At 40.6% G+C, this 21,198-nt stretch overlaps 1 protein-coding gene across 1 annotated transcript in view; it reads left to right on the top strand.

The window, feature by feature from the left end:
- Positions 1-19,482, top strand: part of FREM1 (FRAS1 related extracellular matrix 1) — a 61,491-nt gene extending 42,009 nt beyond the window's left edge. The window contains exons 25-36 of the mRNA XM_069001585.1: positions 1,003-1,417; positions 2,560-2,761; positions 3,222-3,366; positions 5,536-5,665; positions 7,054-7,126; positions 7,992-8,141; positions 9,353-9,591; positions 10,316-10,363; positions 10,648-10,806; positions 10,991-11,116; positions 11,799-11,914; positions 19,096-19,482. Of these exons, the coding sequence (XP_068857686.1) occupies positions 1,003-1,417; positions 2,560-2,761; positions 3,222-3,366; positions 5,536-5,665; positions 7,054-7,126; positions 7,992-8,141; positions 9,353-9,591; positions 10,316-10,363; positions 10,648-10,806; positions 10,991-11,116; positions 11,799-11,914; positions 19,096-19,384 (2,092 nt within the window). The 3' untranslated portion in view covers positions 19,385-19,482. The remainder of the gene's footprint in view (positions 1-1,002; positions 1,418-2,559; positions 2,762-3,221; positions 3,367-5,535; positions 5,666-7,053; positions 7,127-7,991; positions 8,142-9,352; positions 9,592-10,315; positions 10,364-10,647; positions 10,807-10,990; positions 11,117-11,798; positions 11,915-19,095) is intronic.
- Positions 19,483-21,198: the final 1,716 nt, after the last annotated feature.

Here is a 21,198-nt window from a genome sequence, read left to right as displayed (position 1 = left end):
CAGCCCAATCACTGATGGGGCAGTGTGAGAGGCAGAAGAAGCCTTGATGCCATGTAAGCACTGCTTCCAACAGATTTTCTCTACAGCCTTGGGCACCTTTCTCTTAGTTTTGAAAGAAAAACTATCTGTAGTGAATAATCAAATCTTTAGTGTATCTAAAGAAACATCATTACTTGAGAGAGAACTACAAGAAATGATGTTGCTATTGACAGAAATTCCCAGCACAGAAGAAGAACTGTGTAGGTATGACCCTTTGATAAATTAATGCTTTGGATATCTATGTTTTTAACATCACCCTATACAATTTGTACAGTTCTGCCCAATATCTTAGTATTTCAGTGAAAGTTTACTTGACTTTTGTAAAGAAACATAAATCAGTTCCCCTGAATATAGGAAAATTTACAGATACACTTAGTGCCTAAACAAACCCATAAAGTGAGATAAGGATGAGTCTTTCTCCAGGTTGGTTTTTAAGATAGCTCTGGGGGCATTGGGTTGAAAAGATTTGTAACAGTGAACAGAAAGAAACCCAAACCAAACCAGGCAGGTCATGCACTTCACATACCTCTTTCTGTAAGCTGTAGGTGCTACTGCCAGGTAACCAAGTGAAGACAAACTTTAAGGAGGTGTAAAATATGGATGCCAGAAGCTACAATAAGCCCCCCAGCCTGTCTGTCATTTTAGATCTGCTCCACCTGTACCTCAGCTAGAAAATTAGATCAACTCTGTTATGACTGTTGATCCTCAAGTCCTTTCCTCTGGCATCTGCTCAATCCCTGCAGGTGCACTGTAACCCTTGTCATATATCTGGCTGTCTGTTTTCATGTTTTTAAGTTTTCCATCCACTCCACTCAGTGTCTGGGTTTGAGCTCCACCCAGCTCTTCTACTTTTGCAGTATCAACACAGGCAAGTCCTGTAGTAAAGGTCTGCATTATCATTTCATTTCAGTACATGGTGAATCAAGAACAGATGCTGAAGACTGCCTTGCCTCTCTTTGCCAGATTCATCATCAGCAATGGATTGAAAACTAAGCATGGGACATTCAAGATCTTCTTGGAGGCAGCTGACCAGGCTTTGCCCACACTATCTAGGAACATGGGGTTAAGATTAATGGAAGGAGCTACAGCACTTCTTACTCCTGATGTCCTGCAGCTTTCAGACCCAGATACTGCGAAAGAAAACCTTACCTTCCTCTTGGCTCAGCTCCCCCAGTACGGTAATCTCTATTTTCGTGGGGCTGTGCTACTGCAGTACAATTTCACACAGCAAGATGTGGACAACAGGGATGTTGCATACAAGCACCGAGGTGGGAATTCCCAGATTGACAGATTTACATTTGTTGCCACAGATAGGACTAATCAAGGCTTCATCGTGAATGGGAGGGTGCAGAGCGAGCCAGTGGCATTCACCATTCAGGCAAGTGTGACCACAGGCCTACTTAAGAGAGATAAATAGCATGATAAGGTCAAAAATGTAGCAGTTTTGACGACAGCTGGTACTTGCTGCAGTCTCTGATTGAACTGTGCAGCTAAATGTTTGCTTTCTGTGTTCCATGTATAATTAACCTGGGGAATTAACTACTTGCCAAAATGCATAAATATAAGCAAGTAAATACTTACATACTTAATATTTACAGGCTTAAAATGTTACATAGGCATCTCAACTATAAAGTCAAGCCCAGCTCTGGGAGGGACAGAACTTCCTCCTGCTCTGCTTTCTCACTTGGTGCCTGACCCTGTGATTTGCACACATGGGGGTGTGAGGATGACTGTTCTTCATGTCACAGGAATCTTGAATTACAGCCACTTTGCTCCCCCAGCTGGACATCCTGTCTTCTCTCTGAGAGTCTCTGTAAGATGCCTGCTCTGATTCTTCTTTCTTTACTAGAATCTTTCTGTTTACTTCCTATTTCCCCTGCTTTCAAGTCCTTCATGCTTCGTCATAGGCTCAGATATGTTTGCTGTGATTTTTTGTATGTATCTATGCAGTATGTTTCAGTACACAAAGTAGGCCTGGTTGCATTGCATGTCAAAATTCTGTGTTTGAAAACACTGATACTAATGAAGAGGCTATTAATGTTTCCTGGTGACAAAGTTTCAAGTTTTGTGATGAGTGAGGAATACTATTTCAGTAGAGGGTGAGATACAGGAACAGCAACAACCACTGTGGAATGCTAAAAGATTCATCAGAATTTGTGAAAGGTGGCATTGTTATTATACAACGGAGGATCACAAACCTTTGCTGGAATTATCTTTTGCTGTAAAGAAAACGACACCAAAAATGAGGACTATGGGGAATGTGGGACATCAGGGCAGAGGTACATAGAATTTGTGTTACACTCCCTGGAGAGTACTGTACCCTGCTGCATATGGCAAGTGATGGGCAGTCTGGGCCTGGAAACTTCTCATGTGAAGTACATCTTAACTGGAACTCAGGTGTCTGCAGCAGACTGTGAGCCAAAGTGGCTATTGCCACCCTGATCTGGCTACTGTGCTTTTAGAAAAAGCAGGACAGAGAATACCCTGATGCTGTAAAATGAATGTCTAACTTTGATTTAGGTGGATCATTTGGACAAAATGGCACCAAAAATTACTCATCTCCATTGCTTTTCTGATGTGGAACTGCTGAAGAATGGCAATTATGGGATCTATATTACTGCCAGGTACCTGAGGGCATCTGACCCCAATACGGAAGATGACAAAATAATTTTTAAGATTTTGCGAGGTCCTCATTATGGATACCTGGAAAATATAACAACAGGTGATTTGTTCTATAATCTCTTCATATTGGGGCATACCCGACCAGATTCCAAACCCTACCCTGTTAATGTTTGCTTGATAGAGAGAATCGACATTTCTTAGCAAACTTTGGGCAAAGTTTGACTTTAGTAACAAAACTTTTACAATGAAATCTGAGTCTTATGTTTGTTATGAATCCTCAAAGAGTATGAGATAATTTTTAATAGCTGCTGTTGAGAAACTTTTTTATTTGTACCAAGAAAAAAAAAAAATAATATTGAACTTGGCCTTTTGATAAACAGGTTGCACATGAAGAAATTGGTGGGGGCTTATAATGAGTGGATGTTGCTGTTTTGCTATAAACCCACATTTCTCTAAGTTCAGGTTCTCAGCAAAAAGAAAAGCTGAAAAGAGTCTATATGAGCTACATGGTTCTTACTAACAGGCTTTTGGTTCACCTGCATATTACTCATCTTTCCTAGGTGGATTCATTCAGGAAGGATTTAGCCAAAAGGATCTAAACAGCAAAATCATACTTTATGTCATCAACCAATCACGAGAAGCAAATTCTGACAACTTGGAGTTTCAAGTGACAGATGCCAGTGGAAACTCTGCGGTGCCCCAAAGGTAGCTCCCCTCCTCCTCCCCCCCCTGTGCTCGCCACCCTTGGGGCAAATGAACTGGTGCTGGGCTTGAAGCCATGCAGACACGGACATAGCTACAACTCAGCCTGCTATTGCTTTTGCTAGAGTAGAGGTTTCTTCCCCTCAAGAAGATGAATTACAAGGGGTTAGCTCCAGGTTAGACTGGATCACAGTTCTCAAAGGCCTTCAGGGCCTCACTGGGACACAATGGATTTAGCAGCAGTTGGGCATTTGGAGATCTGAGATGCTGGGTGTGGAGGGATGGGACTACTGTTTCATGAACATGGTCCTGCAGCTGCAGGTCACTCTTGCCCTTAGTTGATGGCAATGCATTTTTCACATGTTTGAGATTACAATGGAGGGGACGCTCTCAAATGACAAAGCTATGAGAGCCATACTTCTGCAAAAGAGTACTGAAAGAAGGTGGAGAGCACACAGCATCTTCTTTGTCATCCTCTGCATGTATTAGGCATACTATCCAAATTTCCTTGTGACATATGATAAGCCTCATGTAGAAAACTTAGAATATCATCTGAACCGTGCTTTGATGATGAAAGCCAGAAGTGCGAGTAGCTCTTCAGCAGAGGCAGTGTTTCTCTTTATTTCTGAAAATAGGGCAAAAATGTTCAACCAACTTATTTAATCAGAAGTAATTGAGAAAAAAATAACCAATATACTTTTCCTGGGCTAAACTGGCTACTCACAAACCAGGACTCATGGTGAAGAAAGAGGAGCAGAGAGCTGGCCCCAGGGGCAGAGCACTTCCCTGCACGCTGAGAGAGGACAGGGATTGAGCTGAGCTGAGCTGAGCTGAGCTGGAGGCAGTGTTTAGGCAGTTATGTGCTGTGCCAAAAGATGTCTCCATACACAAACACATCTGAGCATGGACAGCCTGAGCACTGCCCAGCTGCTCTGTGCTGGCTCACAGATGAACTGATACTAAAACCACCGTTACATGACGCCACTTCTCAAGGGAAAGTGTTATTTCTTGTAAATGAATAGCAATGCATAGCACAATTTAGGAAAAGAACAAAGAAATAGCACTTTTTTGCAGAAAATAGGTGTACTGTGAAGTTATCCACTAGCAGGCCAAAGGAGAATTTCAATGAAAAAATAATATTTTAATATTGGATTTAAAACTTGTGAGATATTTTTTTCAGTTTAAACTATTTATCACCAAATGATCACTGGTTCAAAATACATGATTTATTGTTGATGTCCCAGCTTTTATTTGAATGCGGCTGGACTACATTTGGCACATCCATCTTCTTTGGCAAAATAAAGCAAATCAGCTTCTAAATGGGTTTCCCACAAAATTAGCATCAGAGGATAAAGGAGGACAGGAGGAAGCTTTCACTGGTGGTAGAGCCAGTCAGCTGTGAAAGGCCCAGAAGTTTGTTTTAGTAAAGTTCAAATTATAAATAGCTCAGCTTATTTTCCTTCTTTGCACTCTCTTTCATTCCTCTGACTCTCACTAATTTTTATCACAGCTTTTAAAAAGTCAGGATCTTTATTGACTACCTTGTGCAGCACACAGTCTTCCAAGGTTCAGGCACCCCCTTCCCACTGCCCACAAACAGCTCTAAAATTCAGTGTATAAGGCACCTGGAATCAGGGGAAAGGTTGAAGAGCAAAGTATGCAGAATACTAAAGCAAGGGGAGGAGGGAAGGCCCTTGCACAGAGGCAAGAGAAGTCCTAGAGCATACTCTGTACCCTACAGGAAGAGAGTTAGAGGATAGATGAAGACAGATGGGCAGGAAGAAGGATATTGCTGAGAAAAGACTGAGGAGTGAGAGCATAATAAGACTCCAAGGTTAAAGGGAACCAGGACAAACAGTGATAACTTGTCTCGGCCTATCATTGTTACGGACAAACTGCTGTTCTCAAGGTTACTGTAGAATTCCTCTGGCTGTGAAACAACGTTCAGGTGTGGTTTAGAGTAGATCAGGGCTGGTCTGGAAGATTTACTAGTGCCTCTTCCTAATCAGTTGAATCATACAAGTGTGTTGATTTGGAGACAAAGACAGTATGTGTATTGGCTAAATCAGTAGTCGGGAGAGAAGGCTCCTCACACAGCCTCTGAGCAGCAAGAGCTGGGGGCGGCTGGTAAGGTGGCTTTGCTTTACACTCACATTCCTTCCTCTCCCACAGGCTGGAGCTACGGTGGTCTCGGATTGAAATGCAACAGACTGAATATGAGGTGTGTGAAAACACGGGACTGGTGTCTCTGAAAATCACCAGGGCAGGACACTCGGTGGAGCCTGCCTTTATAACAGTGAAGGTAAAGCCAAAAGCCAACATCCTAACTTAATAAGTGCAGCCTGTTATTTTACTCTCCAGATGTAAAGATAATTCAGTAATCAACAAAGAGGCCATCTGATTCAATCCATACTTGCTGGGACATTGCCCTTGCTACTACATATGGCTGAAGCATTTCTGACAAAATTTCCTGAGTTTTAAGTAGAAATGCTGATTAACCAAACCTGGATTGTTTTGGAGCAGCGTTTCAGTTTTGATGAAAAAACAGAGCTGGCAGTTTCCTCTGTCACTGTGCTCAGAAGCTTGGTTTCCAGGATCTGCCACTTTAAAATCCAGCCTTTGGGCAATGTGGTGGTGCCTTGGGAGATTTGTTTTGCCTTCTCAGGCTGGAGGACCCCAGGAGCGATAGGGACTTCAACTACACAGCCATGGCAGCCTTCTCCATTTCTCCCCTTACTGCTCACAGTCTGTAGGGGGTTTTCCTAGACTGTGGAAAACCCCCTATATCTTCAATGACTCCCTCTGTCTTATGTCAAAAAGACTAGACTGAAAGCTGCAGGCTATAACTTTGTCAAACAGGTCTTGTGCAACTTGCTTTCACAAATTTTATCTTTCCTCATAAAATAGAAATCCCAGTATTTTAAAAGCTCCCCTTGCCAGAGAAGTACAATTTTTTTCCCCTCACAGTTTCTCAGGACTATACCCTAATTAGGAACATAATTTTGGTTTTTCTTCTACAGAAGTTAGTGGGAATTTTGCTAATGATTCCATCAGGGCCATCCTGCCCAACCCTTCACAGAACTTGGTGATTCTATTCTAGTAGTAACTTGCATAAACAGACCATTGATTCCACCATCAAGAGCACAGTGTGGAAACTGGTGTCCTCTGGTGTCTCCTATGAAAATTCAGGGAATTGCTGGAATCCCTGTATTCACATATGTTCGTACCTAGCCTAATGAGTCTTTGGGGATGACAGACAGCTCTGTGCACAAACACTTCTTCCAAGATACCACAGAGGGCCAAATAGGAAAACGTGGCCAGGTTGTTGCTGCTCTTCTGACATGAGAGGATGTGCTTGTCCAGCAGCCAGGTGTGGCAGGGTCCCCAGGCATGGTGAACAGCAGTGTTAACTGGTGGTGTAAAATAGCAATCTGAGAGGGAATGTGAAAAATTATAAGACAAGCAAATTTTTTTTGATTATGCATTTTTTTAAAGCCATGAACAAGGACAGAATGACAGTTGAATATAACAAGATTTATTCTCCAGGTTTTTTCTTTTTTTCCAGCCTGAGTATATGTATGGGCTGCCGTGTCTATTTGAGATGTGTACAGTACCTTCAGCATGCAGCAGAAAGCAGTGGTTTGGTGAAGTGGATCACAGCATGGCATTTACTGTTTGATTTCTTCTCAGGTCAATGAAATATCTGCTAGGCTGGGAAAGGACTTCACAGTGACTCCCTCCAAGCTTGTTCAGTTTGATCCAGGTATGAAACAGTACACTGAACAACTCTAAAATTAATTCACTGATTTTGAAAGAGTAAACTCTTGCTTTGGAGAGTGCAATCCATTACATATCTGTAGCTAGAGAAGCTGAATAGTATTTCAGACTTAGGCTCATTTTCTGGAAGTACTGTGGGCTTCCTTAGTGAGTTGGTATCCTTATTAATTAGCACGATATTGCCTACAGTCTCTGTTAAAATACCAAAAGTGCTGAAATGATGTCTCCTCCCAGCAACTAGTCTGGATAGGACTCACCCTGAGCTGAACTGTGAGATGCTTTAAAGACTTCTGTCCTTATAGGTAAAGCCCAGGACACAGGTCAAATTTACACAAAACTGAGTACAACTTATATTATTCAAGGTGTCCAGGACCCTTTTTCATTCACATACAAGCCTGAAGTTACCCAGTAAAGACAAGGAACCAAGAAAAAACAACTGTAAGATTTGCCTAAAAAGTTGCACTTCAATCTAACACAGTTTTTGATCTATTTGCAGGTATTTTAAATAACAGTTACATCTCTATAGTTAAGCTTTTCAGGTAAAAACCCTATGATACATTTTCTCTTGAAAATCACAGTCCTAAATATATGTATTGCAGTGCAATTTTGCACATCCACAGCAGCTTTTTGTTACAGTGTATGCACTTCAACTGCATCATCATCGCCCAGGAACAAATTCAAACTTAATGTTGTTTGGAAGAACAGCAGGAGTCCAGTCAGTCAGTAGGAGCACAATAGCATACACAATTTACTCCATTCTAGCTGCAGACATGTTAATTAATCTATTTCTTGGACACCCTGATTGATTGAAATAGCACTTAAAGAGTAATTAAAATGTTTATTTCTGTTAGGAGTGTCAACCAAGATGTGGAATATAGCAATTACCTATGATGGATTAGAGGAAGACGAGGAAGTCTTTGAAGTAGTTCTGAACTCCCCTGTGAATGCTGTTCTTGGCACACGGACAAAAGCTGTAGTGAAAATTTTGGACTCAAAAGGAGGTATTCTCTTTTGATCTTCATGATTAAGAAGATGGGACAATCTTGGCTGAGTAGCTACCTATTTTCAACCACAAGTTCTTCCTAACACTCACCATTAGATCAAACCGCTTAATTTCTTTTTAGAGAAAACAGGCTTGACAGTTGCAGACCTTTTATTCTCTCACACAGTCATATGCATCCTCTTAGGAAACACAGCATGGAGAAAGCAATGAGTACAAAATGAGAAAGGCACCAGGAAAGAAACCACTTTTCATAACAACATGAGTTCAGGTCTCATTTATTAAAGTGGGAAAAATTGATTTTAGATCCATTAGGAATTTTCCATTTATTATTTAGCAGTTGTTACACACCCTCTAAAGGAGATTTACTTTCCTCTCAAAAAAGAAACCTAACAAATTAACCCATCTCTTAGCAATATATTTTCCAATGCTTAAAAACCACAGCCCACAGCTTCACAGCAAACAGCAATGATCATTACACAGTTTAGGCTTTTAAGACTGCATTATTATTGTGCTTTTCAGTGATTGAATGTGGTGTGCCTAAAATCGGACCAAAAAGGAGGAAACTGTAGAAACAGAAAGATAGGAAAACTGTAGAAAAACAGAAATAACTAGCAAAGCAGCTGCATCCTCTGACAGCTGAAGAGTGTTTTTCCTTCTGGTGTTTAGTGACACAGTATTTTAAATATCCATGTTGCAATGAATTAGGCTTCATGTTACAAAAAAGTCCCTTTAAAAATTCAGATTTGTCTTCTCCTGAACATTCCTAGGGTAAATCAGTACTTAATTGACACAATGAGTTCACTGAAACAACAGTGTCCTTGATTTCCAAGAAGAAACTTCTCTGGGCATGATGGAAATATCACCAATGGTAGTTAAAGATACCTGTATATCCATGACCAAAAACCCCAGCACTTCAAACCCCAATATAAGCATGAAAACAGGTACTTTCAGCAGATGTTTTGTTGAAATTCTGACCTGTGGGTGGACAGATGCATCACATATAAAATCATACTTACATAGGTAGTAGTTGCAGCTATAGTCATAGATAACCCCAGAAACAAGGGTGACTGAACAAACAGCAAATCAACTACTTCAAGTGAAAGAATCATCCAACTTTTAAGGACAAGCTGTTTATGTGCCCATGTCAATATGACCACTTATCTGCTCATGCAGTTAGAACTGACCATCTGCCATTTTTTATGGTTTCAGGCCAATGCAGCCATTCCCGTTCTTCTGGCCAAAGCAAGCATGAGTTCTGGGGGAGACACACGCTGTTTCCAGTTTCCTCGGGCTCCTCATCACCTTCCAGGCCTGGCAGTGTTTCCTTGGAAGGGATCCCACTGCCTCCTTCCAAAGGGATGACAGAGCATGGAGGGGACCTGTGGCAGGAGCACAGCTTGGCAAATCGGTCAAGGACCAGGCTGAGAGTAACTGGAAATGGCAGAATAGTAAGACACTTCTGTAGTTCAGTGATGGACTGATTTGTGAATTAATTGTGATGTGGTATCTTCATTTAATTGTCATATTTTTGTAGCAATCATATCTGACCACACAATAACTATAAACTACATGAGTTTGCTCTGAGTGAGACCTGAGTGCTATTTAAAAATCTGTAGGGAAAATACCAAAAACAAACCAACCTGATTTTGAGGATCCATGCATGCAAGAGAGAAATAAAAAAAAGATTTGGGGGAGGAAACAGGCATCAAGCAACATCAGCAATTATGAAGCTTCTAATCTTGTAAAAATTATGGGTAAGTTGGAAGAAAGAAGTTGGTGGAGCCAGGCAAATGTATAGAAGCTGTGCATCTGGTGCTGAAGTTCTAAAGCTGAAAATACTGTTAGCTTAAACAGGGAATAGTTATTTAAACCCTGCCCACTGATTTTCCTGTTTAAGCTATATTGGTTTAGCTAAGTATTTAGTAACTTTCTGCTATTGTGACCTTAAAAGTTACTGGAATCTGTTTTTATAAACACTGAACATTACACTTGTAATTTGTGCTTTTTAATGGCTCCTTTCAGAGGTGGTATGTTTATATTCTAAAGAGAAAGAAGTAAACCCAAGACATGCTCTGCATGATTTATAACCTAGGAGCAAATGTTACATAAAGTCTTTTTGTTTCTATAATTCATGAATATACCCATCTCATTCTGCTGTTCTACCTTTTTCAGGTTCATCCTTCATCTGTATTTAGAAATGAAACAGATGTTATTTTCAAAGTAAGAGTATTATGGGTATTGGTCAGACATTTCCATGATTTCTTTCTGATTCTGTTCTTTCCGATTCTGTTCTTTCCAGGCTTTATCAATTTTAATAATTTGTTATGACCAATACTTTATTTTTCTATGTGTCTTTATTTTTCTTTGACGTAATTTCCCTTGGTTTACAAAAATTTGTATTATAATTAATTTCTGTTATTTTTTTAGTTTATTTAATAGTTGCTTGTATGTACTAACCCTCTCTTTTCCTCTCTTGTTCTTGTGTGTGATACTGTAAAATGAAGTATCATGGGATTGTATCACTCAAAATAGAGGATGACATCTCCTCAGCTGAAACCAACAAGAAGGCACAACCACAGATAAATGTCATCTCCTCTAAGAAAGCAGAAACCCCACAGGCTGATAAGGCAGAACTTGCATCTGAACCAAGATTGAGACATAAGGTATGAAACCTTTTTTTCCATGGGCATTTTCACCATCTGTTTTCAGTCGTGCTATTTTCCAAAATGATTTAACACCTAGAAGAGTTTTCATGGCATAAAATTTTATTATAAGACCTAATTAATCTGTTTCATTTCACTTGTTTTGTGTAATTATTTTCCTTCAAATGTCATTTTCTCTTTCCAGGACTTATACTCTTTTCAAAAGGCCTGTACACCAGATTTAAAGGGCCTCTTGCATTATGAAGAAAGCACTCAAAAGTTGTTTCAGTGTGATGGGATAACATGGAAATTCTGGAATTCCCAAAGCAAGGTAAAAATGTAGCCATGTGTATGTATCTAAGTCGGAGCATAGACTCTACCACTGATCAGTGATACCCCCAAAGCAGAGGACCTTCCTGCAACTGTTACTTACAGGGAACAGGGAATAAGTGTTATCCAGATTCAGGTTTGCTTTCAGCAGAGACAAAAATTTCCCAGAAATATGAGGAGGACTTGACTGCTGGGGTTGCCTTTCCTCTCTGTCATCCAGAGGTGCTCCTGGACAAACCACACGAGCAATAGTGTCTTGGTGCTTGTGACGAGGTGGGCATAACAGAGTCAGGGAATGAAGTCTGCGAGAGAATGGGTGGAACTTAGTAAAATAAGCTTACTTAGGTATTCTGTAAACATACATTCCATCCACCACTTAACACGGCATGCTGAATTTTGTTGCACTGCATTCCCTGCACAGACTGCAGGAGACCGAAAATGGTATCCAAACTCATATAAAATCTTTAGAGGATTTTTGGAACTGAATCCTACTGTCACCATTAAAGCTACTAATTTATAAACTGTAGGCTCCTCTGTCAGGCATTATTTATTTAAATCTTTTAAGCAATGCTGTAGCTTTAGGTACACACCAAAGTTCATGCTCAGTTTAACTTTGGGCACTAGTACACAGACTACCTGTGCACAGACAGAAACCTGTTTTACCTTTTCCTCTTTTATTTTAGGAGGTCACCATGAAGAAATGTCCCTCCGGATGGAGTTATCATGAGGGCAGCTGCTATTTCCTGGTAGTGAATCACAAGGTCACCTGGAACACTGCTGCTCGGGCTTGCAGAGAACAGTAAGAGACCATCACGTGTTTGCTGTGCACTGCTGTTGCCCTGAGCTGGATGCTGCTCTTGGGGCCAAATTTATTTGGATAAGCCAGCTTTGGCTGTTCCGCACAGCTTTTCAAAAAAATTGAACAAGTCCTGGAATTCAAACTCAGTGGACGATACAATTATTAGTCTCATAATGTTTCAGGTGATGATGCTGTCTTAATCACAGCATGAACTCCCAAAGCTGTCCATCTGCAGTGAGGATGCCTTCCTAATGGGAGAGTTAGTTTGGGAGAAGAGAAATACAGAAAAGACTCAGAATTTCATCCCCTCTTACCCACCTCTGCCTTGGCTCTGTCTCCACTTGGTACAGCAATGGTAAAACGTTGCCAACTCCTGTGTGCCTCACCGTATTCTTCTGAAGATGCAGCTTTGAAGATTCTGTAACGACTTGAAAATTTTAGCATTTAATTTAGCAGTACATTTCTGACTTTTTAAGGATATAATAATGATAATAATAGTTGTCTCAAAGTAGGAGACAACCTGCCAGTCCTGCTTTTGGACACCTGCCTCGGGATTTTGGTTTTAGGGGTATTAGGTTTGCACTGGAAGAAATGTTAGCCGTGGTAACATGAAGCTTGTCTGAGGATAGGCATGCTCAGTACCTTGTCTTAAATTGAGAGCACCAGATTAAAAACCAATCTGAAAAATAGAAGGGGCTTAAACAGACCTCTCCATTACTCCATGAAAGGAAAATTGAAACAGGGAAGAGTTAGAAATGATAGAAACACAGTATGTTCCATAAGTAGTGGAAGGACATGCTGGAAATGTCAATCATGGCCCAGCATGCATAACAAACATTGATTCATTCCACTCCGTTATGGCAGATTATGTTGTCTTGGTAACATGCAAAAGAAAGGTCTTGATTCTAATACCTCCCAGATGATGGAAGATATTCTTTACTAAAAGGTAAATGTTACGTGCTCTTGTCAGCTCACCCCAAATTTTACAGTATTACTTGGTTTACTTAAAATTTCAGCTCCTGAAATTGTTTGTTACTACCTGTTTTTATTATGCTACATGTTAGCAAACAAAGCTATAAATCCTGAGTATTCTTTTTTCTGGAGGCTTCAACAGTCATTGATTCCTTGGGACCATATGTCACTCTACTGAGATGTGTTTCCTATCTTCTAAAAGAGTGTGATTTTTGTGACCCATATTTTTTGTAGGCGGTAGCTTCTTGATGAAGGCTATAGTGAGCAATGTAGATATTAAACTGAATAAAAGTAAAGAAATGTAAACAACAGCTCTTAAATGACAGTGTTAAAAAAACTACAAAAAAACCAAGGCATATCACTGAATCCACAAGGAAATGAATCCTAGGGCTGTGATAATTCAATTAATGTCATACTAGCATAGACTAAGGAAGGTTTATCCCGGTAAACGGAGTGCTCCTGGCCTCCATCTGGAACTGATTTACAAAAGTACAACTCCAGGAACACACTTAAACGTGGTACAAGAACATAACTTATTAAATTATATTTTGTGCTTTTCCCCAGCTCCTCCAGTAACCAACACCACCACTAATTGCGGTGTTTCAGCTATTAATACTGATTCTATTGACATTTAAATGTTTCCAACAGGGAAATAAAACTATCATGGAGGTCAGCCCTCAATTTTCAATAGATCAAACAAACTAGATATTAAATGAAAATATTAGAATTGACTTTCAGCAAACCAGCCAACTTCCCTGAAAAAAAGAATAATTTTTTTATTACTACAAAAATGGCATCATTTTTAGCTCCTATTCATTTGTCTTGCTAGAATTTTTCTATTATACAGAACAGGGAAAAGAGCAGAAGCATTGTTAAAGTTGATTCACTAAGAGCGTCCAAGTAACCAACCTCCTACCCTTTCTGAGACAACCTTGCTATCCTGAGATGACAGATTTGGTAACGGGCTGTACAAAAAGTATACAGAAGTGGGCAGGCTGGAGAGTGTCTGGAGAAGGGCTACAAAGATGATCAAAGAACTGTAAAGCCTGTCACGTGAAGAAAGAAGGCATAAGGGAGCCCTTATCACCATGTTTCAGTATTTAAAGGGTGGCTACAAGGAGTCACATAGAAAAGATGAACAGCTATGGGTACAAGCTACTCCTGGGAAGATTCCAATTAGACACAAGGGAAGTTTTTTTTCACAATGAGATCAGCTGTTAGAAGACTATCCCCAGGGATGTGCTGGATTCCCCAACTTCAGACACTTTTAAGGTTTAGCTGGACAGAGTGCTGGCCCATCTTGTCTGGAGTGTGCTTTTGCCAAGAAAGGCAGGACCAGATAATCCTTGAAGTTCCTTCCAACCTGATAGTCTGTGATTCAATTCCATCAAAACAATCCTATCAATTTATTGTGGAAGCAGTTGTTGTCTGGACATAACTACATATACATGGGCTAATGCAGACCTATTTGAGTTTCCATTGACATACACTGCATCCATCTGTTGCGGGTGGTATACAACCCTCTCCTTTAGTTTCCATATGCAGGGGTAGAAGCAGACACAAATATGTCCTTGTCTTGATGCAAGTTTCTATATGTCAGTGTTACACTGGGGATGGGGGGGCAGGGAAATCTGAGTTAATTGCTGTGAAAGTCTTGCACTGTTTCTAACGCTTCTCCAATTCATTGGAGAGAAAGGTGGTTTAAGAACTAATTTCTCTAGCTTTGTTTGTATGCATGAAGAGGCTCTTGGCAACGTGAAGAGAAGCATCTGGGGGATATTACGGCTGAGTGATCCCACAGCAGCCTGATTTAGAAGCAATTTTGATGATTTATGCCACAGCTCTTGTTTATCCAATAGGAACATGTCCTCCCCAAGGGTCAGTACAGCAGGCTCACTCACATGTGAGATGGTTTCACTGCTGCCACTGAAGGGATGGAAGAACTGGATAGACAGAATCCACAGTTGTGTCTTGGGCCTAATTAGTCATATTATACCTTTATCTTTTTTTAAGTTGAACATTTAATCAGAGCACAAATATGATTAGATTTCAGGTCCTCTACTGCTAGCTGTGTAAAGCAGGACGTGTTATTTGTTTTGATGGTACTATATTAGCTACATGTGGTCTCAGTCCTTGGGAATCTCAGGCAGAACCACATCTAAAGTAATAGATTAGATCCTTCATGATGGCTCAGTGTTCCCTAGTGCAAAGCAGGACAGCAGCCCTCCTAATACTGGTTCTCTAAGTGACGGGTTTAACTATTGTGTGTGACTCCAGCATAGGGATCCAGGTACCTAGAGTAATTTTAAAGGCCTTGTGTACGCTGTCTGACTTTCAGCTGCCAGTCTGGAAGTGCAGGGCTCCTGAAAGCTCTGCATCATGTCTGCCACTCTCATCTGAATGTTCTGAATACCACAAGGTGTTGTAAGCAACACTAGACACCGATTTCAAGGCATCGGGATAACTCCCTAGGTGACCAAACAAAAGACTGAGATAAGCACAGCCTTTCAGTCACCCCCACACTCCCTTCAACACCAGTATAGGACATGGATTTACTACAGCAGTTCAAACAAAATGTTCTGTCCTGTGGAGACCTTCATACTTAGTCAAGTGTGCTTTTGCTGATGTTAAATTTACCAACATGGTACAAGACTCTTTTAAATATATCAGATAATTTCATGGAAAATCAGTAAAGTCTTTGTGCTAAGTGTTTTCCATATAATATTTCAAGGTCAATAGCTACCCAAAATGTTTCCTTAATTTGTGCAACTGCTCTAAGATAAAGGATACTCTTGACTCAATAATAAAAATTCTAAAGCATGCAGGAACCATTTTAAATGGATGGTTTAGCACAGAAAAAAGTGATGTGTGTGGGGGTGTTGTGGCTTCTTTTGGTTGGTGTTTGTTTGGTTTTGGTTTTGTTTGGGTTTTTTTCCCTAATAAGGCATTATAACCCCTTATCTTGAGTAATTTACATTAGGAAGTGTTAGATGCATACAACTCCATAAACAACATTATCTTGTAATTTCCAGTGTCTGGCGCTATGCCTTGAGGTTCAGTGAGTAACATTATTGGAAGTGCTATGTTCTTTCAGGATGGTTCTCATTTCCCTACAATACATAAACCCCCTAACTAGGTTTAACAATTAGAACAGTTGTTCTCTCTTCAGAAATGTGTTTCTCAAACTGTACTTAGAAAGCACTCCTATAGAGAAAAGATTAGATAACATTATAATTACTGCAGTGCTTTCCTTTCACAGTGATGAATTCTCTCCCTGGTACATGGATTGAAGTAAAGGTCTGAAACTGTTACTGCTTAGACCACCCCTGTATGTCATAAATGATAGAGCAGTTACTGACACACATTGATGCTTTTTGGTTTCGCATTTTCTAGGACAGTCAGAACAACAGGAGTAAGATATGCTTACCTAAAGTAAATTACTTAGTTCCTGGGTTTTGAGTGTCCTTAAACAGAAGCCAGATAAAATGCTTTATTTTTGTTCTTTCTCACCTAGTAGTGATACCACAGAAACTGCTGCCCAAACCTCGTCCCAGGCCCATTTGGTCAGTGCAACCGCAGTCACTGTGAGGGGAAATGGAATCCTGCTGCTGAAGCAGTTAGCCTGGGAGGACACCCTGAATTAACTATTCCTGCTTTCCTGGACTCTGTCTGTAGAAGAAGATGGAGTACAAAACTTTCCAACAGCGTCAGTCAGTGTAACAGCTTTGTTCCTAGCTCAGAGGAGATTCTGTGCCTGAGATTGGCCCAGAAGGGTGGAAGCCTGTCACCCTTGGGACATCTCACAGTGATGAGAGGCGCAGCTGAAGCTCTGCTGACCCCTTCACTGGGTGCAGTTTTGGGAGCCTCTACCAGAGTGGGTGCACAATCCCAATCCCTACCAGACAGTTCTGAGGCCGTTCCACCACACCTCTAGGTGAGGAAAGTGTACACAGGTGTCAGTGAGAACCTTTCCATGCTGTTCTCTGGTGGCCTGGGAACTCAGAGAAGCCCTGATGGGCCCTACGTTACTGTGCAGTGCTTGCCCCAGGGCAGCTGTGATTACACAGGCTAACACCCAGCTGTCCTGCTGGCCTTGGCAGAACCCCCGTGCAGCGTGGAGCGGAGGGCAACTCCATCCCCTGCTGCTTTGGTTGGCCTGCAGGGATAGTGGAGGAGGTCTGTGCAGCAGGAGCATCCACACTCAGCAGCACAATGAATTTATTTCACAGCCCGACCCTGTGGGCCAAGATTAAGGAATGGTCCACATTTTGTGCAGTAGGGACTGTGCCAATATTGTGGACTACTACTTTGAACTTCTCCTCATGTAAATTTTTCCTGCTTCCCTATCTTGTGTGGCATCATATGAAATCCATGGGATGACTACTCCTAGAAGACATACAGGGAAATAATGTGAGTGGTGCTCCAGGCATGGATCTCTAACTGGGCAGCAGGCTTTCACTCTAACACCTGTTCATGAGCTCAAGTCTGCCATGCCATTCTTGAGGCCTGGTTGCTGCCCCAGCTCTTAAAAAAGACAGTTATCACTTCATCTGGAGCAGTAGTGATCTTCTGTCCCTGCTACCTGGCAAAAGTAATGAAATTAGCAAAATCCTTACAATACCATTTACTTATTCTGATGTTAGAAAAGTTTTTTTGCTCTCTTAAAACGTTTTTATGAGCAGTGTTGTTTGCTTTGACCCTATCAACTGTCACCCAGGATATTCCAGGAGGCTGAAGGGGTTGACGTCACTTTTAGACTGAGTGACAGAAATATGGGACAACAGGAATGTCAGCACCAGAGGTTCAGCATCAGAGGGATGGCAGCACCATGACATGTTAAAAGGTGGTAGGATATCAGTGCAGACACAAAGATGGATAAATACGAAAGTGAAGCCACTGAGGGCTGACAGCTCCTGGTAAATGTGAAGAACACCATTTGTCTCTTAATACCTAAAGATTTAGCCTAAATGGCTTAAAAGTTGCCTGCTGGTGCTTGTATGTTTGGTACTGGTTGGAAGACTTGTCAGTGGCAAGGCCACTCAGTGGCTAGGGGTTGCAAATCCTCCTTGGGAACTGGCATACTATAAATACAAACACAGAGCAGAGTTTATGCATTGACTTAACTCAGAAATAGTCTGCTTAACACAAACCACAACTTCTCTCAATCTGAATTAATGTGTAGTCACTGCAGACAACCCTCTGAAGAATGTACTGCTTTTCAGAGCCTTTTCAGAGCCTTTTCAGATACCACATTTCTTGTGATGAGCAACTGGGGAAGTCCATGAGATACCTGCATTTACCAAGTGCAGATTCACAGGAGGATGGAGAACCAGAATGCCTCAGCTAAAAGCCAAAAGGGAAAAGAATGAAAATGCAAAAAAAGAAGAGGGGTTGGATTGAGGGTGAGGAAGGAAATGGGGGGAGAATGATTTAACAGCCCAAATGTTGATTTTAGAGGATGCATGTGTAACTGTGACAGGGGAGATTTAGATTAGATATTACGAGAAGGTTCTTCACTCAGAGGGTGGTCAGGCACCGGAACAGCTTCCCCAGGGAAGTGGTCACAGCACCAGCCTGACAGAGTTCAAGAAGTGTTTGGACAGTGCTCTCAGGCTCACTGTGTGATTTTTTGGGGCTGCCCTGTGCAGGGCCAAGGGTTATACTTTGATGACCCTTGTGGGTCCCTTCCTACTCAGGACATTCTATGATTTTGTGATTCTCTGATGACTTCTCAGAACATTATCATTTAAATGTAATATTCATATCTTCAGTCCTGTCAAAACATGATATAAAAAAGATATCTCCTGCTCTCCTACCAAATAGGTGAAGTTGTATCTTTAAGTGGCTTGGATTTCAGTGTATGAAGTTTATTATTTTATGGAAAATAAGGTATCAATAATTGTGCCAGTGGTTTTAAACCCATTTTGTGAGTATGAGGCATGTATTTCCTAATACATTTCCTTCAGTTGCCCAGCTGATTTAATTTTTCTGTTAGAGAAATCAGACTAGGACTTCCTCTCCAAGTAATCCACAATTTTAAGACTTCATCTTCATGTAATTATTCCTTCATGCCAGTAAGCTGCGGTTTTCCTGTGACTTGTTATTTTTATGCTTTACATTAGAATCAACACCCGTTGTTCATAAATTGATGTGAACTGTCTGTCACCCTGTGGAATGCTAATTACTCTGTCCTCTCTCGTTGAGCCTAGATACCTGGGGAGTCTAACAAGTGTGGCTAATGAACAACACATGCAGTGGCTATGGGACTTCAGTGGGAGGATGCCCTTTTGGATAGGCAAGTATACTGGCTGCAAGTCCCCTCTGAAGACTGCAGTTCCTGTGCACCATCAAAAGCAGAAACTGCTGCAGCAATTTGAGCCCAGGTTTCAAACACTGTATTGTCCTCAAATTTCTGCTGCTTTTATTACTTCAGAGCAAGGCGTCACCAAAAGCTATAATTTACCTGGCTACTTTTATAATTCTTTATCAAAAAGATGAGTTTATCATTATGCCTATTGATGGACTTTTTTTGTCTTGAAACCTTTCCTATTTTAAAACAAGCTGATGAAAATAGTTCCGGTGCAGCTCCAACAATTTTGTTTATATCATCTTTCTTTTGACTATTACTTTATCACAATTTAGGTTTCTATTTTATTCTGTTTTAACTTAGTCATTTATGTTACTCCTAATTTAATGGCATCATCTTGTGTTAGAAATCTTATGAATTAATTAAATGATAAGCTAAAGAACACTTCTCATCACATCATTTCAGATTTAGCTATTTCTTATTAGGCAATTTACATTTAATGAGAAAAGGAAAGAATTTGGATGGATCTTCTTAGCACCTCCTTTCAGTGAATGACTGCCTTAGCTCATATACTAGTGCTACTGCTTTCTTCTAACCCTTCTTGTTTCTGTTATACTGTCCTCAGTTTGGTTCTTTTTCTTGGATTCTGAAGTGCAATTATCAGCTCCTAGTAATTTTCTGGATGGATTTACTAGGTATACTAAATTACCTCTAAAAAATACAGCCGGTTTTGGATCATGTTTAATGGTATCATAATTCTGTTAACCTGAAAGAAATAAACTTGGTTGATGAAGATAAAGACTACAAGATTGTTATGCCAATTTTCTTATCTTGGTCTCTCCTCAGAAGACAGGTCATGTCTGAAATTATGCCACACATATTGGTCTCAGACGATACGGGAAAAGATATGTTTAATGTTGTAGTAATTACCACAAGCTAATTTTACAACTGTTAATTTAAACAGTGTAAACAAGGTCCACAAAGATCTGCAGAATTTTATATTCAGAAGAAATCTGAAGACATCTGATGCTGCCCAGACTACTTGCTATTTCAAATATCAAAAGACAAACCTGTGAGGTGATAGACACGTCAATAGATGTAAGGAGAAAAAAACCATTTTAGATATGCGCTACTGCAGAAAAGTATATTTTCCTTTATTCATATGGCACTAACTGTGATTCAAGTGGCCTAATTAAATCCCAGATTGTGTTTTGCTTGCGTTCTACCAGATGTTTTCTTTTTCTCTCAGCATGAAATTGTATGCATTTTTTAATGAAGACCAACATATAGAACAACATGACTCTAGGCATCTGGCTCCAGTGACAATAAACATCACTGATTTGGTCTTACTGATTTCACACAGGTTTGAATGACCAAGTCAATCCTGGACATTGGGAGTGGAATGGAGGAGAACCTGTAACCTACATAAACTGGAGAAGAAGCTCCTACCACCTTCCAGTGAGAGGAAGAAATTGTGTATTTGTGCAGAAGCGAGGAAAATGGCAAGCAATTGACTGCAAGAAGGTCAAACCAAGCAGCTATATATGTTCAAGAAAGTTCTAATGGATGGAGGATGCCTCTGAAAGCATAAGCACATTCATGCCATTTCAGTGGGTTATCTGCAGTTAGAAAACCGTCCTAATTGTCAGCAAGGCTTATTTTATGCTGCCAGAGGTGCAGATGCACTGGCCTCTTACCAAGGTATAGAGATCAGTTGCAAAAATTAAGTCCAGGTTAAGGTTTTGAAATCTCCCCTATGACTTTGACCTGTCACTTACTCATATGTATTTTTATGCCAAAGAGCTGGGTCTCAAGGCTTTAATCACACTTCAGTGTAAAAGTATTTTTTCTTTTAAAGAAAGTACCGTGTCAGTTGGCTTGCTTTGCTCTTAAGGAGGGGTTGTGAACTGCAGGCTTACTCTGCAGTCACAAAAAGAGGAATACTGCTGGGGTTGGAAATGAGGGCAAACAGTTGGCTAAAAGCAGATCCTCTTGGGTGATGACA

This window comes from Aphelocoma coerulescens (assembly GCF_041296385.1).
Source record: "Aphelocoma coerulescens isolate FSJ_1873_10779 chromosome Z unlocalized genomic scaffold, UR_Acoe_1.0 ChrZ, whole genome shotgun sequence".
Lineage (NCBI taxonomy): Eukaryota > Metazoa > Chordata > Aves > Passeriformes > Corvidae > Aphelocoma > Aphelocoma coerulescens.
This window is presented reverse-complemented; position numbering and strand designations above follow the sequence as displayed.